The sequence below is a fragment of the Vanessa cardui genome, chromosome 22 (assembly GCF_905220365.1).
Source record: "Vanessa cardui chromosome 22, ilVanCard2.1, whole genome shotgun sequence".
Classification (NCBI taxonomy): Eukaryota; Metazoa; Arthropoda; class Insecta; order Lepidoptera; family Nymphalidae; genus Vanessa; species Vanessa cardui.
This window is the reverse complement of record NC_061144.1, coordinates 9041183-9059112: the sequence shown is the minus strand read 5'-3', so window position 1 is coordinate 9059112 and position 17930 is coordinate 9041183. Positions and strand designations below refer to the sequence as shown.

The window sequence follows — 17930 nt, the reverse complement described above, 5'->3', positions numbered from 1 at the left end:
CTAAGCTTTACTAATAAAATAATTTAAAAAAACATAGATCTAAGAATCTACAGAAGAACCAAATTTTTAATAATTCTGGAACCTTTATATAATGTCTTTGTAATTGTGTGAATGAAATGGATTATCAGTTGTTCGAAAAATTTGCTGAGACAGAACTAAATGCTTCGATGTTATGTATGTATGTGGTTAGCTAACTATGCTCAGTAATGTAGGACAAGATATGTCCACATGCCGATCTCCAATCACGGCTTGAATTTAAATCGGTTCGAATGTTTTTATTCTATTACGACAACGAATGAAAACAAAATTTCAAACCATCGAAATTATAATACGATACGATATATTCATTTACAACAACAGCCTGTAATTTTCCCATAGGCTTAATGGGCTAAGGCCTCCTCTCTCTTTGAGGAGAAGGTTTGGAACATATTCACTAAAACATAATTTATTAATACTTTTTTTATACTCTTTGTTCAATATACTGTTAAAATTTGTCTGTAAATATATTATATATACCGAAACATTATTGAATGAGTTCATAGTGTGGGTAATTGATATAGTAGCGTGAATAATAAATGATAACTGAATATGTATCTTCGATTTAAGGAATGTAATTTGCCTTTTTTTCACTCTGCATTTCGTTTCTGCGCGATTTCAAATTGTACCTCACATGTGAATATGAATGTTATCAACTTTACGATACGCCATTTTTATTACGTGTATCATATGAATTTTATATATTTATTATAGTCAATATAGAACAACAGATTCTGACATTTCACACTTGTGTTCGGTTTATTTTTATAGAATAAGTCTACGTCCACTCTTCGAATAAAAAAAAGTAGTGTAAAGTGACAGCCCACTGTTGGGCTTATGCCTCCTCTTCCATTAAGGAGAGGATTTGGAACATATTCCACCACGCTGTTTCAATGCGGGTTGGCGGAATGCACATTTGGCAGAATTTCGATGAAATTAGACACATGCAGGTTTCCTCACGATGTTTTACTTCACCGCCGAGCCCGAGATGAATTACAAACAAAAATTAAACACATATATATAGTGGTGCTTGCCTGGGCTTGAACCCGAAATTATCAGTTAAGATGCACGCATTCTAACTACAGGGCCACCTCAGCTCTCACTGTTCGAATAATTAAATATAACAATGAAAGTTTTCTTTTTTTATTTTAGTCTAAAAAATATTCTATCTTCTATGTACATGATGACGTCAGGAATTGTTTGTTTAAAAATTGTTCTTAAGACTATAAATACATTATTTTAAACAATAAACGTGAACAGAAATGTCGAAACATTTAAAACGAAATTGATTTAATTTTGTAAGTTACGTGCAGGTCGAAATACTATCAAAAGTATGCAAATTTTAGTTACATGACTAATTCGGTTGCACGTTTGTGAAACATTTGAATAAGATACCTAAGGTAGTAAATAACAGTAGTATAGAATATTTTCATTTACAAAATTTTTATTAACACAGTAGATTGTCGTGATTTACGCTATAATAAAGAACATATTTAATACTTTATGCTATGTGTTTTTAAATTTTATAGGTTTGCAAATGTGTTTCACACACATTGAAACGCCATTTACTTAAAAACTCGCATATTTAAGTGAATAATAACAAATAATTACGAATATGTCCACCAGACTGATTTCCACAGCTCAAGATAGAAGCAAGATCTTCATATTGACTGGTAATCCAACATATTTTATGCAAGTGTGTTTATTCCCTCACTCTAATGGACAAAGAGTGGATTTAGAATGGGACAGCAAATCCGACATGGCTGATTGAATTCAGACTCAGGTATGCTTTACTTGCTGAGGCAGGACAGTTCAAAACTTCCAGACTACTGAGAATTTGTCTGAGTGTATTGTTGTATAGAAAAACCCAGTAACTTATTATCACGTGCGGTTTGAACTGAGGACCTCGGGGTCTTCAACCTTATATCTAGTCATAAGACATACTAGGCAGCCTACTCATACATATATGTATGATTAGAATATTTCCACGACTTGGTTATAGCCTACCGTGGTTATATGCATCAGTTATATATATATATATATATATATATATATATATATATATATATATATATATATATATATATATATATATATATATATATAGAAGTTTAATAGCTAATAATATATTTTGTAAACATACAACATTTATTAGCTATTAAACTACGTCTTTCTAACTACGTCGCTGGCCTTTGCGAGTTTACAATATATAATTTAAAAAAATAATTGAATTTTTATTTTTAAGAATTTCATTTTTTATAATGTACCTACTGTACAATTTTATTTCGTCTTATTTTCGTAAAGTATTATATGTCATTGAGATAAAAGTAAACCATACGTTATACCTAAATGAGTTATAACATTGAGTACTTAATATATATTTTTTAAACATGTTAATCAGTCAACATGCCAGTGACATCGTTAGTTTTCTTTTTTATGTACTATCTAAAGTCAATATACTTTTAATTAATTAAATTAATTAGACTTTAAAAGTTTTTTTTTGATATTTTCGCTACTTAGTAATTTAATTGATTAATTAATTATAATATTTTAAAAGTCGCCTTTTTTCGATGGTTATGTAAATACTTATTTGTCACAGCGTAGATAACGTTCGAAAAATAATCGGTATAATTTTTGTATGCTTTGATACAGTCAATTCCGAGAACGTTTAAAAAAAAGATAGTGGCCAACACGCACACTAGTAAACAATGATGTTTGTTGAATGTCAAGCGGCTACGCACACTACCATAATAAAGTTGGGTTATTTGTTTTAGTTTTTTTAGTAGGGCGACACTCTGTCTAGATATATGAATGATTGTGACTGTGATTCAAGTCGATTTGTCACTGACTGTTTTTTAGTATGGTTTAGTTGCGTTGTGTGTTATCTATACTAATATTATAAAGAGGTAAAATTTGTAAGTTTGTAAATTTGTATGTAAGGGGTAATCTCTGAAACTCATAATCCAATTCTAATTTTTTTTTAACTGTCAGAAAGCTACATTATTCCTGAGTGCTATAGGCTATAAACTGTTTCTATAAAACGTATATTAACCGAGCTATCACAACTTTTGTCTAGCAAGTCGGAAAAAATACCTCATTTTTTATTTACGTGCGCTGCCTAAACAGTTGCTTAAAATTAAAAACAATGTATGGCTACCTGGTTCATCTTAATTATTTCTAAAAAAAAGTTTGCGATACCATATCTTTATCTAAAAAACTCTATCTTTTATATACAAATACGCGCGCGAAGCTGCGGGCGGCCGCTAGTTTTGTTTATAAAGTCATTGCTATATTTTTATATGTAAATATATACGGATGTATTTTATGTATCTATGGCTTGATGGCCCAGCGGTTAGAACGCGTCCATCTTAACCGATGAGTGGGTTCTGGGTTCAAGCCCAGGCCAGCACCACTGAATATTCATGTACTTAATTTGTGTTCATAGTTCATCTCGTGCTCGTCGGTGGAGGAAAACATCGTGAGGACATGAATTCTGCCACATGTGCATTCCACCAACCCGCATTGAAACAGCGTGGTGGAATATGTTCCAAAACCTCCTCAAAAGGGGAGGCCTTAGACCAGCAGTGGAAAATTTACAGGCTGTTGTTGTTGTATGGCTTAAGTTTTGGTAACTAACCTGTTATAGATTAATTATTGTCTGTGATACAATATTTCTTTTTCATCTTTACTTTATTTATTATGTATGTATGGATATGTATATCCCCAGATATTTTGGCGGTATTGTCGTGCATATTAAGTGCATTAATTAATGTGCATTTTACCTTGTATTTATTCTTGGCCAAAGTTTGTTCAAGAAGGTCATATGTATTAGCGATAAATGCACCCGATGCGCAACTTGCACGCAGTTGATGCAGCGTCGTATTTATCCTTCCTTAAGATAAATTATTGTTTATGAACATGTTTATTTATAAACAAAGTGAGATGTGGCCTACTGGTTAGAACGCGTGCATATTAATAATAATAATATTCAGTTTCCATGTTATTAATTAATATATTTTTTTAAACATATACCATCTTTGTGTACAGCTAGTACAGTGTGAGATATCATAAAATACACTTATGAAATAAATTGATTTCACATAATTTGGGATTATAATTCATTTCATTTTCGACAAAAGAAAACATAACGAAAATTAGCTCATAAAAAATTAGCTCCCAAGGTTGTTGGCACATTGACGATGTAAGGAATATTGAACATTTCTTGCAGCGTTATTGTCTATGGGTGATGGTGACCACATACCATCAGTTGGCCCATATGCTCGTAAGCCAACCTATACCATAAAAAGGCCATCGAGAAAACTCGGCCATTTACGTAACTGATTTTATTTAATCAACCCTATTTTGTTTTTTTTGAATTGTACCTAGTAAAGGATACTTACAATCTGGAAAATACTCGCTTTTACAAAGTCACAAGTGCCTATATGCAGTTCATTGACAATGCACTGCCAAGTGAAACGCTATACGTCCATTCAGAATCAGAAGTCAATAGAGATACAATACACTCATTCTTCACAGTATATGCTGAATTGATCTCAAATGTAATAGCAATTGTACTTCTTTTTAAACTTTTAAAGAGTGTCTGTCTGTTGTTTTAAAATAACTGTTTTTACTAAATGCATATTTATGTATACATGGCACATATGCCAAAATATAAATGTATTTTTTTTTTGTTTTTGTTTGGTCAGGCTAATATTTGAAGCGGCTGGACCGATTTTGAAGGGTCTTTCACTAGCAGATAGCTAATGTAATAAGAAGTAACTTAGGATACAATAGTAACAAATAAATAACTTTTGGTTAAATTCAAATGAGCACGCTGTCGCGGGCCTATCTATGTAGTTATAAATATAATTAATTAAAATGAAAAGGTAATGACACATCTGTTTACTATTATTTACTATAAAAACGCCTATCTGCTCGGATGTGTTGCGTACATTATGATGCATTGTTCTGTCATAGATGAGAATATATCGTATAGTTTTACTATTTGGGTCCTGCGGTTTTACTCGCTTTGTGAATACTAATATGAAGATTATTAAATAGGTACTGCTAAGGATTGTAGTTTGATGTTATTAGCTTGGTGGTAGGGCTTTGCGCTAGCCTCTGGTTAGTTCCAACAGGGAACAATTCTTAGTATTTATGTTTTGGTTTAAAAATTGGGTTAGTCAGTGTAAATGCAAGCAGAAGGGATTAACGTTTAGCTTGCAAGGACGGTGGCGCATTAGCCCATATATAGGTTCAATTAACGTATCTAAAACAAAAATTATATATATAAATAAATGTAAAATGGAATGATTAACAGATGACACGCTATATACAAATAAAAATGTACTGTTATTTATAGTTACTAGTGTAAATTATCAGTGTAATATATTATGTTCTTTTTTTATTTACTTTTTTAAAGTAATACTGGCACGCGTCAGAATAGTAGTAGCGTCATAATTTATAATAAACATAATAAATGGTATTTCATAATGCACATGTTATGAAAATCAAAAATGTAATAAGTACACTTATTATAAAAGCAAGTTGTACTTTTGTATAATAGGTTATCTCAATTTATTTCAACAAATGTTTATAAGACGTTTGTCACACAAATTATTACCATAGTTACATAGTACTCAAGAGTATTTTTTTGATACAAGAGATAAAAGCGGCGTCTGTCTCTCGAGGTATTTATTGAAGGCCGACTTTGTCACGGTGCCTGATCGTTGAACGTGTCAATGGCACGGTTCCGCAACGACACAGCCCGTTGAATACGAAATCTTTTTAAACATTTAGCGTTTATCGCGATTGGGATAAGATTCAATTTTGAATTTATAATAATGTAATATAACACATTTTTAAATAAACAACTGGATTGGAGGACTACTAGAATTATTTATTTTGATAGATATACTTATTAGGATATATTTTAGTATATAAATTCCCATTTTTGAGTTATTTTACGGGCATAAAAGTATATTAATGCTTCGGGTGAGCAAATATGCGCGTTTTAATGTAACAAGAATTGTATTAACATTTGTATCTTATCTAAAACTAAAATACGAGAGTTTTTGTTTCTGGGATTATTGTTTTTATCTCCGAACGATTCTGACAGCGGATATTTATGATGTGTATAGTACGACAAAATTTACATGTAGCATCGGCAAATTTAATAGAACAGATTATTCGTCGATAGCGATGAATAATAGAGATTATTGTGAAATCGACGTGTCAAATTGACGAATGTATTAGATCATATGATATTACAAGTTATTACGTTTGTGCAAAGATTTAATTCACGCAAGAAATAACTATTGATAATTTGGGATAGTGTACTTAATTTGGATGTGATCGGTTTTATGAATTTTGTCGATGCTACATCTAAGTTGTGTGGTACTGTATGTGTGCATGTAGGCGTAATAATATTAAGACAAGTTAGGAGGTACAAGCAATTGCAAAATTCCAAATTTAAAGCTGGCAATGACAATGTTTTGACAAAAAAAAAACTATTAGCTCAATCCAAGAACTCCAAGAAGGTTTGATATAACACAAATGTGATAAAAATCATGCATAAATATATAATCTGTACTGTACACAATAACAAATGGGAAAGTAAAAGTATCACGTATTCACGCACAAGGCATACATGAAATGCTGTACATGTAGGTTATTTTTTTTAAGTTTACTCCGTAACAAATCCCGACAAAAAATAAAACAATGCAGCTATAATAAAGCCATTTTACTTATATCCGAGACTTATAGATGATTGTATTTAAACTTCGTGTAATAAGTTTAGAGCTATAAGAGTCTACCTACTATTAACTAAAGTTATTTTGTTACTGAAATGTTTGATTGTTTCGAATTAATTTTGTAATTTACCTTTAAATGAATGCACGTTTTATTAATAAAATTTTAGTTATATAGTTAGTTATATATTTTAGTAGGTACCTGCTTGGTTAATCGAATCACGTTATTTTTTACTAGTCTAAGCAAATGTCTGTAATATTTAAGCCAAAATTTGTGTATCCATATTTTCTTCTGCTCATTTTTCGTTTTGTTTTGTTTTTTTTTTTTTCATTTTTGTTGTTGTAGCGAGTAATAGTAATTAATAGTTACATAAGCATGTAGTGTTTGCTTTTAAATGATTTTACATAATCTTTGTATGCATATCATCTAATTGTATATTTATGTTAGAATGACCAATGTAAAATCGCTAGCAAACCCAATAAATAAAAAATAAAAAAAATAAAAAATAATTAATTGTTGAAAGATAACTCTTGATATTAATAAATAACGTTATTCTTTATTCAAATTAAGCAAAGAATATATAAAGAGATACAGTAATGACAAAAGTTATCACAATGTTCCCGGTTCCAGCGTATTCTGCTGAGCGAGTTTAAACTTTAAATTCCCGCCAATGTATTCTTTTTTTTAATAATGTTGCCCTCTTCAAAAACCGTAGCAACAACACTACATAATGTCTAGTCTTTGACGATGAGATTATTCAATGCATATTACGTTTTAATACTAATAAAAGAAAAAAAGTAATAACGCATACTGTGAACGCATACATATTGCTATATCAACGTTTATTAGCATTGTTTTACGCGGAACATAAAAACGAGCAAATAATTAAAAAATGTAGTAAGCAAGAATTTGAAAAGAGAATGTGTTTTTTTTTAAATGTAAATTGATTACAGTCATTCTTTATTTTCGTCATTAAATACATATAGCATGTCTAATTATAAACACGTTTTATCCGCTATCATGTTTACGAATATTGTTGGATTTATAGATACATAATATTATATAATTGTTGCTGTTTAAGTCGTAGGTACTATACTATAATATAATAGAATACTAAAAATAATTATTATTTTCATTTTAAAACTTACCTACCGGTATGTATGCACGTTTTTTATTTATTGAATAACGACATAAGATACAAATATAACTCCCTCGAGAAAGTACTGATGTGTATAGTTTGCACTAATTTGAAAAATTGCAATTATATAACTTTTATTATTATTTTTTATTTTCTACAAATTTATATCCTTAATATCTTAAATTAATAGTTATTTATAACTGTATGGTAATCTTAAATCCCACGTAGTATTCATATTAAAAAAATGTATAAAATATTCATCAACTACAAAACAAGCAATCAAATATTTGATTATTATTAATGCAATATGCATAAGAGCAAGTAGTACTTTTATTTTTTATGAACGGCATACATATTCAACAATTTTATTCAAGACAACATATTTCACTTTTAAAGTACTTACGTTAAACCGGTCCAGCACTCGCAAAACTCGTAAGATTTCTAAACACTCCCCAATTTTCACATAAAAACAAATTCACACGTTTCACAAATGTTCAAGTTTGAATTATAAACTCAAAACTTTTTCTACCACAAAGTTCACACAAATGAGTTTTCGATCTATTTTATGTAAACTGAACGTAAAAACTGTTCTTATTATATTAGGTTTGAAACTTTTAAATAAATGCTCAACGAAGTTTTAACTGTTCAAATAAACAACCTTCGCCCGCGAAAGTTATAGGCGACTGACAGTGGTAAGTTTCAGTGTTACTAGTATACGTTACGTTATGTCCCCGTCTGATATTACTATTAACCCCAGTTTAAAACATATTGTTATTTGTTGTTGTTAACTAATATGATTTTATTTTTTAAATGCTGAAAAAGTGTAACTACTGAGTTTCTTGCCGGTTATTCTCGGTAGAATCTACTTTCCGAACCGGTGGTAGCTTCACTTAATTGTTAAATGACGATTCAAAAGTGCTTGTAAACCCCCTTGAAAAAAGTTTATTTTGATTTTGTTGCTATATTAATTTAATAAATATGTGTTAAATTGAATTGAAATGGTTTTCGGTAAAACAAATATTGAATAATTAATTTATTCTAATATCTAACGTTTGTTGCTTAAGCCGTAATAAAAAAATATTATCACGATCCCTATTTCTTTTTACATTTTTTCTTTTGGCATAATCAACAAATCCTCTATATATTTAGTGATAAATGAGTATTACTGTAAAAGTTTTAGATTAAAACAAAATATTCTCAACAACTCTTCTTTATAATAATAATATTAAAGCATACGTTACGACAATTTTGCATTTCTTATAATATGACATTTGTTTCACCTGGCAACATTGTCAGAGGAATGACCGGTCGGCAATGAGGCATGTAACGGCATTGAGATAGAGGAAAGTGGGGGTAACTGTCCCATTCGAACGCTTAGATTCGCGTATACTGTTTTTGTAAGTACGTATGTAGTAGGGGTTTTTACGCTGGAATTTGGAATGAATGAATGAATCAGACCAATTTAATTATAGACCATTCGGCGGGTTTTTACATCACAATCAAGTTGAACAAAATTAATATTGTTTGATTTGTGTATTTTTGTTTGTGATTAAGATTTATCATTGGGTAAGACGACAAGATTTTGACGAATATTATTGTGCTTTGGTATTTATCCGTTTAAATCAAAAACATATTCCATTAAACAATGATGTTCTAGTAAACAGATATGTCATTAATGCGCAAAAAGTGAAGACTAGAAAACGTCTTCATTGGGACGTTTGCCTTTAGTCGTTTTCATCATAAATATGCCAGTAATACGTTATAATATTAATCTTAATTATTTAGTAATACGTTTTGCGTAATTAAATCATCTAGGTAATCCTTTTACTTATTATCAAGCTATCCTTTTTACTTGTAACGAAATGTAAAATAAACGGTCCCCGGCGCGGCACACTTTTTTCTGTTGTTTAGTTTGGGTATAACATACCTATCTGTTTATTAGAATATCATTGCCATTAAAGTAGACACTTGGAAGCACTTTTGAATCATATCATTTTACATAATTGAATTACAATTAGAGCTTTGTAATATAGTTTTTACTTAGAAGAACCAGCGAGATAACAGTCATTATGTTGGATAATCACGAGTAATATTAAATACAATAATTTATTCTACACTTATACCATAGTTATGAATAATATATGTGCAAGTTTCCTCTGGGTACCTTCCGCACATTATGTTCTAATCTAACGCCAAGCAGGAGTGCCAAGTATAGTTGTGTTCCAGTTTAAAGGGAGACAAATGTGACAAATTTCATAGATTTTCTGCCACATGTGTATTCCACCAACCCGCATTGGAACAGCGTGGTGGAATATGTTCCGAACCTTCTCCTTAAGGGGACTACATGAGCTAAATGCAAGTTTTAAAATGCCAAAAAGTATATAATCCAATGCAATAAACCAAATGAAAAAAATATATGTTAATCTTCAGGATAGATGCTAGTTATACATTGTGTTGAAAACATGATGTAATTAATTTGGTACGATAGAAAAAAATCGCAAAGTTACCTCTAAAAAAGTCTTTTTTTGTTTTTTAACTACACTTATATACCTTCAATAATTTTGGTCTTTTATCAGATTATTCTACAAACAATATACTAAAAATTTATTATCCTAATTATTTAGTAAAATCAATAGATTTTTTTTAAATCAGATTTTCTTATTTTCGACCAAAATACGTAAGCAGGTGTGCGTGAGCGCCTCGTACAGACACTGCCGGCCGAGGCCTGTTGCTATACAGACGTGTCGCTCTTTTCACCGCATCGTTGCGAATAAAATCTCGTAGATTTTATTTTTGTGTAATTTTAATTGTAAATTAATTGTCGAATATTATTCTTTTATGTAAATAAATATATTAAGTTAAAATAGTCTAGTTGTAGTTAGCCATTTATTTTTTTGTTAAGTTATTTTTTATAAAGTTTAATTTTGTAAACATGGGAAATAAAGTACAATCTGTGAAGAAAACTAAAAAACGTTCATATAAATTAAAAAGCCGAACATATGAAAGATAATATGAAAAGGTAAGAGTATTTAATTAGTAAACATATATATATATATATATATATATTATAAATAATGATTATTGGAAACATTTATTAAAAACAATGCAATTAGGTCGCATAGAATCAGATTTTTCGACAGATTTCTTACATTCACCATGGAGTATTTGGTCAATCCAAGCAAGTCCAAGAAGAATGTGCGGGTTCGATCCCCGCACTCTGAACTAAAATTTTATTATTTTTAAAGGACTATATTTAAATATATATATATATTTTTTTTAATTATTAAAATTTAATTCCTAACAACTATGCATTTATTTTTTCAGAATTAAGAAAATCGAAAAAAAATAACACGGAAGCTATTTCTATTACGTTAGAGTTTAATTTTATCAATTTTGTTTATAATAGGAAATATAGTTATGTATGGATGAAATTTAATAATAAAAAAAATAAATAAATACAAATTAGCACATCACATGAATATTTAGTGGTGCTTGCCTGGGTTTGAACCCGCAATAAGATGCGCGCGTTCTACCCACTGGAACATCTTGAAATATGTAATTGTTGTGAACCAAAGAACTAAAATATTTAGAAGTGTCATATACGTAATTAAATATTTTTTAAAGATTGGAAATAGTATCAATTGAAAAATTTTAGCTCGTAGCTTCAGTGAAAGTGGGTGAAATATTGATTGCAAGTATCCAAGATATTTTAATAACGAACGACGACGAACGAATAATTAAAAAAAAATATTTTAATAAAAAAATTGAAACGAAATTTATTAGTTTTTTTGTTAAACCAAAAATAAATAAAAATATTTGAATTTAATTGAATCAGTTTTATTTCAAATATCAGTCAAAAACAATACAAATAATTCTAATATCCAAACTATTTTTATGAGATTTATGACTAAACCCACTGTGATTGACCGAGTTAACCAATAATTCTACTAAACCGACTTGACGATATTATTTTTATAGTAACTTTTTGATGCTGACTTTTTTAACTTAATTTTTTTTCTTTGTGTACCGATATTAGTAAAACGAACAAACTCTACGCTTTTTGTCAGTGTACAAATTACGAACAGTTCCAATTTTATTTAATAAATCGCTTAACAAACTTACAAAATTTAAAAATAGGTACGATTTAATATTTAGTATTACAACTAATTGAATTGATACAGTAAAAATTAAAGAAAAAAATGTTTAAATTAACTATTTTTTGTACATAAAATAATAATAATTTAAGTTTAATTAATTCAGTTTAATTTTATCATAATTTTTTAAATGACACAAAGAAATTAAAATAATTCTGTTGTCCTGTCTATTTTTATGAAATCTATGATTGATAGAATTGATAGAATTGACTTCGCTTCGCTTTCGCTCGGCGCGGCGCGCGGCGGTTCGGCGCCATCTGTTGGAATATTCAGGCGTAACCTCGCCGCCTCGCTAAGCGTAGTGCGCGCGGGGACATGCCGTTTTTGTCGTTAGTGTAAGTGTGTGCGCGTGATTCTCAAGGGCAATTAGCTCCTGTAGTCCCCTTAAAGGGAGAGGAGGCCTTTAGCCCAGCAGTGGGAATTTACAGGCTGTTGTTGTTGTTGTTGTTAAAGGGAGCCAGTTTAACTACAAGCACAACTGACACCAACAGTATTACAAACATATCAGTTCCCAAGGTTGGTAACACATTGGCGATTTAAATAATGTTAGCTATGGCGCCGGTGGTAATGGTATACTATCACGAAACCCTAAAAAAAAATCAAATGTAAATCAATTCATACTTGAAATAAATTTTATATTATTTATTTTTTACTTTTTTTTAGATATAAACAACTTTTATTAACTAACTTATAGTTCAAAAATTATTATTTTCTGTAAATTTTAAAAATGAATGAGGCGATTATAAAATGAAACACACATATATTTTATTTCACTGATATAATTTTGTACAAATAACGGCGTATAATACATCGGACAGGTCTCACATACAAAACTAACGCTAGTCAAGCTAATCGTATGTCACAAGATCTAAGTAAAATTAATCCTTACACAATCTAAAGAACCGAGGTAAAAAATTGAGATCATATTGCACACTTGTAATAAATGTTACCAAATAATTTTATAAAATTACCTGTAAAAATGTATAAATAAAATACCTAAACAATGTTTCTTTCGTATTCATTTATTTTCGTTTTATATGTAGACAGTAACGAAATGTTCTGGCACCGGATTCATTTAATTAGGTATATTTCATTTATTCCCAGAACTCACAACGATAGTAACAATGGTTTATTAAAATCAATATGAAAGAGACCGTAACGAAGATATGTTTTTATATAAATAATTTTAAAACCCTGTGAAGTATCTAATTGACAAAATTATTGGTGAAAATTAAACCCCATTTCGTGGGATGTAGGATTGATAAATTTTCATTAATTTAAACATAACTCGAGTTTTAAACTATTATTTATTGTTTATTTTGGTCAGAATGCCTTTCATACATTGATTCATTACAAATCCTTCCATGGAAATCATATTGGATATAAATTTACTTACATAAATAATTTTATATAAAACAATAGTTTTTGTTATATAATTCAGATAATAAAACATGAAATAACACTATGTAAATACATATAAAGCGCATTTGAAATGACCCTACTAGATATATAATGTTCTATGAGTATGACTAGATTGGTGCTAATCAGCCCCGTCTTAAGTGTAACCAATGCTTGGGGACCAGTCAACTACCAATCACCCCACGCCTCCAAAAGCTTTTTAAGGGCAGACCTGCGGTCCAAGATTTGACCAACATTGGCGATGCCACCCAATTCAGACAGTTTCTTGCCCCAGCACTCTAGGTTAAGACAGGCCTGGTGCTAATGTTTGTTTATTTCGTTATTCAGACAAGCAATCCACGCGAAAACAAAGCAAATTACACTTAACACTTAATGTAGAAGCTCAATAATTTATATATTTTAATGCTATTTCATTATTAGCTACTTACATTCCTCTAAAACCACGTCCATATGAAAATTCCGATATACAAACGCTATGTAATGTGTACTTAGACTATTTATAAATACACTCTCATCGTAACAAATCGTGACGAACTATATATTAAATGATACCTAATTATATGTAACTCAAAACGCGTGCAAATCACTTGTACGACTAGAATTTAATTTTAACATTACAAATAGTATTTTTTTTTTCATATCTACTAGATAGTAAAGCACTTCGAAAAGTTCCATTATTCATGGGAAATGAATAAGGAGTTAAAGGAAATTAAAGTGAAACGATACGAAAGAGTGGAAATATTTAAGTAGTTTTCAGTTTTCATTTCTAAATTGACTAAAGTTTTTCGTATAAAATACGAGTTATCTCGTGTCCATAACTCGAGTAGTTACATTGACTTTAAACACTTATATTGTGTATTATTGCCTCCGATGTTAATATATTGATATGTTAAGTTCGGAGTGTCAACGATAAAAATTACATTTAAACAAAAAATGACGCGTCCGTTCGAAAACTAAAATAATAACAAATGCGTTATTAAATCACTTCGTTAACCACCAACATGTTTAAATGAACCAAAATAATATATGAAATCATTTTCGTAATAAATGTACATACTTGGTGTTACATATAAATGAATCAGGTTCATTTAAACTTTGAGTTTACGGTGTGCAGCGTCCCACGTTGTTCGTGATTGTGTGAGGTAATTTAGATAATGACAGTGGAATATCGAAATCTCCACTGAGTGATATTTGCGAGACACATCCGATTAAGCCATTCTTGTATTTTCCCATCGTGTTCATTTCTATTGCTGGTAGACCACCTGAAAGTAACATTATTACCATTAAGAAGTGTGGTAAATATAGTACAAATTCAAACGGTTGGTTTAAAAATGATTTTCGAATAGGTTTCAGTGGTCCCGATTAAAGTGTTATCTAGAGAAGTTGAAAAGTTATATGTATAACACATTCTACATAATATAATTGTAGTTTAATAATTTTAAAATTTTAAATAATGTAACAAATATCTTCATCAAAAAGTAAATATTATATTTATGTGAAGTACTTGGTGCAAGGCCGTCTGAATAGGTACCAACCTTCAATTTGATATTTTATCCCCAAACTACAATATTAAACATTATTGTTGCCACAGGCACAAGGGACATAACATCTTAGTTTCCAAGGTGTATTGTTGTGACATATCACATTCCTCATAAGTAATGGTTATTATTTCTTACAGCACAAATCTCTATGGGCGATGGTGACCATTTAACATCAGCTTCTTATTACTACTATGCTTGCCCACCGACTTATTACAGACATAAGTAATTTCGTTAAATGTTTATTAATTGAGTTGATTCATCAACTGTTGACACCGTCGACGAAACCCATACATTGACGATTTTCATTTTAAATGTAAGTCGTCAGTGTAACGTAAGTGTGAAAATAAAAATGAATTACCTATATAGAGTCCATTCTCTGTATTTAGCTGCTTAAGCTTGCCTGGTGATATTTTACCGACGGAACCTAAGCCATCCACTTCGAGGACTCCCGCTTGTCGGTTCCTGTACAAATACAAAGTCCATCTAAACTATAACACGATTATATTAATATTAAAATTACAAATATGAAAGTAACTCTGTATATCTGATTGTCAGTCTTTCACGACCAAACCGCTGAACCGAATGATTTTAATGAAATTTGATATGAAGCAAACTTTAAATCCAAGGAAAGGACATTTTTTGCCTAACACATGACAACCAACACCCTAAAAAGAGCAAAGGCGCGGGCGACTACTAGTAGAAAAATATAAAAATCTTTGTTTTGTATTTATATGTTTAGAAAAGTATTTATTCAAAGCTGACAATGCAATTCGACGTATTGTTTAGAACCTTTATTTCCTGTTAATAATTAAATTGAAAATATTAATAAATAGTTTAACAAATCAAGTTTTGAAGTATAAATTTGTAGTAATTTAACTTTGTATTTTGTGGAACTTTTATGTGGAAAACACAGATTAAATATTAACTTAAAATGCAATATACCTTGTGGCTCGTGCCCTGTGCCAAAGTCCGTCGTCAACTTTCGTGTGGTTAGCTATTATCACCACTTCTCCGCTACCTAAGTCGTATCTGAAAATTCAAATATACATAAGTAAACATATATATCATCATTTTGCGCTAATTTTGCGTAAGCCAATGATTACTAAACAGACCACGGGATATCTACGTTTTACGTTGACGAATATTTCATCCATTTTTTTTGTCCTTTAGTTTGTCTCCGATGGATATTTCTAGTAAAGTTACAGATCTTTGAGAGTCAGGCTTCTTTAGCTTAGACAACAATATCAATATTGTAATGAGGCAAATATTTAAGAACTACAGCCAACATTTTCAATTCTTGGAAACCTACAGAAAGTTATTCATCTCTTGGCAGAGTACAGGATTTTTATCCACAAAAATACCACTGCGATATCTTCCTCACGAATATGAGAAAGAAACAATGATGTTTTAGTAAACAGATATGTTATTAACGCGCAAAAAGTGAAGACTAGAAAACGTCCTAATTGAGACGTTTTTCTTTAGTCGTTGTATTACGTTACAATACATCATAATTACGTAGTAATTCGTTTTGCGTAATTAAAACATCTAGTTATCCCTTTTACTAATTGTTTTTATCAAGCTATCCTTTTTACTTTTAACGAAATGTAAAAATAAACTAAAATAAACGGTTCCCGGCGCGGCACACTTTTTTCTGTTATTTAGTATGGATATAACATATCTGTTTATTACAATATTGTGTGTTAGTGTGTGGCTAAATGTATCCGCCTTATCAAATCAGTCCTTTTGACGACCTCCATGGTCGAGTGGTGTGTACACCGGTTTCCATGGGTACGCCACTCTGAGGTCCCGGGTTCGATTCCCGGCCGAATCAATGTAGATTACCATTAGTTTTCTATGTTGTCTTGGGTCTGGGTGTTTGTGGTACCGTCGTTACTTCTGATGTTCCATAACACAAGTGCATCAGCTACTTACATTGGGATCAGAGTAATGTATGTAATGTTGTCTCATATTTATTATTATTATTATTGAAGTTACGTGGTAAGTGGTCTCACCTGAAGACGAGCACGGAGTTCTCGACGGCGAGTGACAGGAAGTCCCCTTGCGGCGCGGCGCGGCCGCTCCACACGAGGAGGCCGCGCGACGCCTGCGAGCGGAAACGGATGTTGATGTCCAGCGTGTAACTCAGCAGCCTGAGGACACAGCGAGCGACACTTATAGGAACGGCCTTTGCAAGTCTCTTACCCCATACAAAATTTAATTATCGAGTGAAATACGGGCACACAGTGAGCGACACTTATAGTAACGGGAGCCTTTGCAAGTATCTTACCCGAATATAAAATTAAATTATCTTTGGAAATATCCTTCTCGCTGTAAGTGGATTATTATTTATGATATGAGCACTGTAACTTTTTTAACTATATTGATAACTGTGAAATCGTAAGAAAAAGTATTGTAAAAATAGAAAAAGTGGCAATATCCCAAGAACCCTTTCAGTACGTTTGAGATATCAAGAAGAGAATCAATAGAAATTGCAAAAAACGTTTCGAACTAGAGAAACTATCATGAATATATAATACCTTGTATTATATATTCATATATTCAGATGCAACTACTACATAGGTCACTAGGAAAGTTTTGAGATATCGTTGAACTACCAAATGCCTTAACGTCAAACTGTTGCCAATGATAGCACGTCTCGTGTAGCGAGATCCATAATTTTTTTGTAAATTTTTAAGTGTGACAAGATATCAGAAGTTTAGTGAATTAAAATTTGTGTTTAATGAGGTAGCACCATCCCATAAGTCAATGTATCAGTAGTAAAGATAATTCCAAAGAGAAAATTTAAGCTTGTCTGACGATTCTCGAACCAGGCGGCCTGTTCAAGTAGTGTCCTTAGAAAAAGTCGCTGCAGTTAATAAACTATCTACAACC

General features: G+C 30.8%; 2 protein-coding genes across 3 annotated transcripts in view; both read right to left on the bottom strand.

Annotated features, from left to right (window-relative positions):
* The window catches only part of LOC124539328 (putative ferric-chelate reductase 1 homolog), a 48439-nt gene extending 39809 nt beyond the window's left edge, over positions 1-8630 (bottom strand). For both annotated transcript variants that reach the window (XM_047116689.1, XM_047116690.1), the window contains exon 1: positions 8328-8630. The gene's annotated coding sequence lies outside the window, so the exon portion shown is untranslated. The remainder of the gene's footprint in view (positions 1-8327) is intronic.
* A 4209-nt stretch (positions 8631-12839) lies between these two features.
* The window catches only part of LOC124539347 (pikachurin-like), a 229330-nt gene continuing 224239 nt past the window's right edge, over positions 12840-17930 (bottom strand). Inside the window, exons 15-18 of the mRNA XM_047116718.1 lie at positions 17051-17188; positions 15981-16067; positions 15397-15500; positions 12840-14759 (exon numbers count right to left, since the gene is read on the bottom strand). Of these exons, the coding sequence (XP_046972674.1) occupies positions 14599-14759; positions 15397-15500; positions 15981-16067; positions 17051-17188 (490 nt within the window). The 3' untranslated portion in view covers positions 12840-14598. The remainder of the gene's footprint in view (positions 14760-15396; positions 15501-15980; positions 16068-17050; positions 17189-17930) is intronic.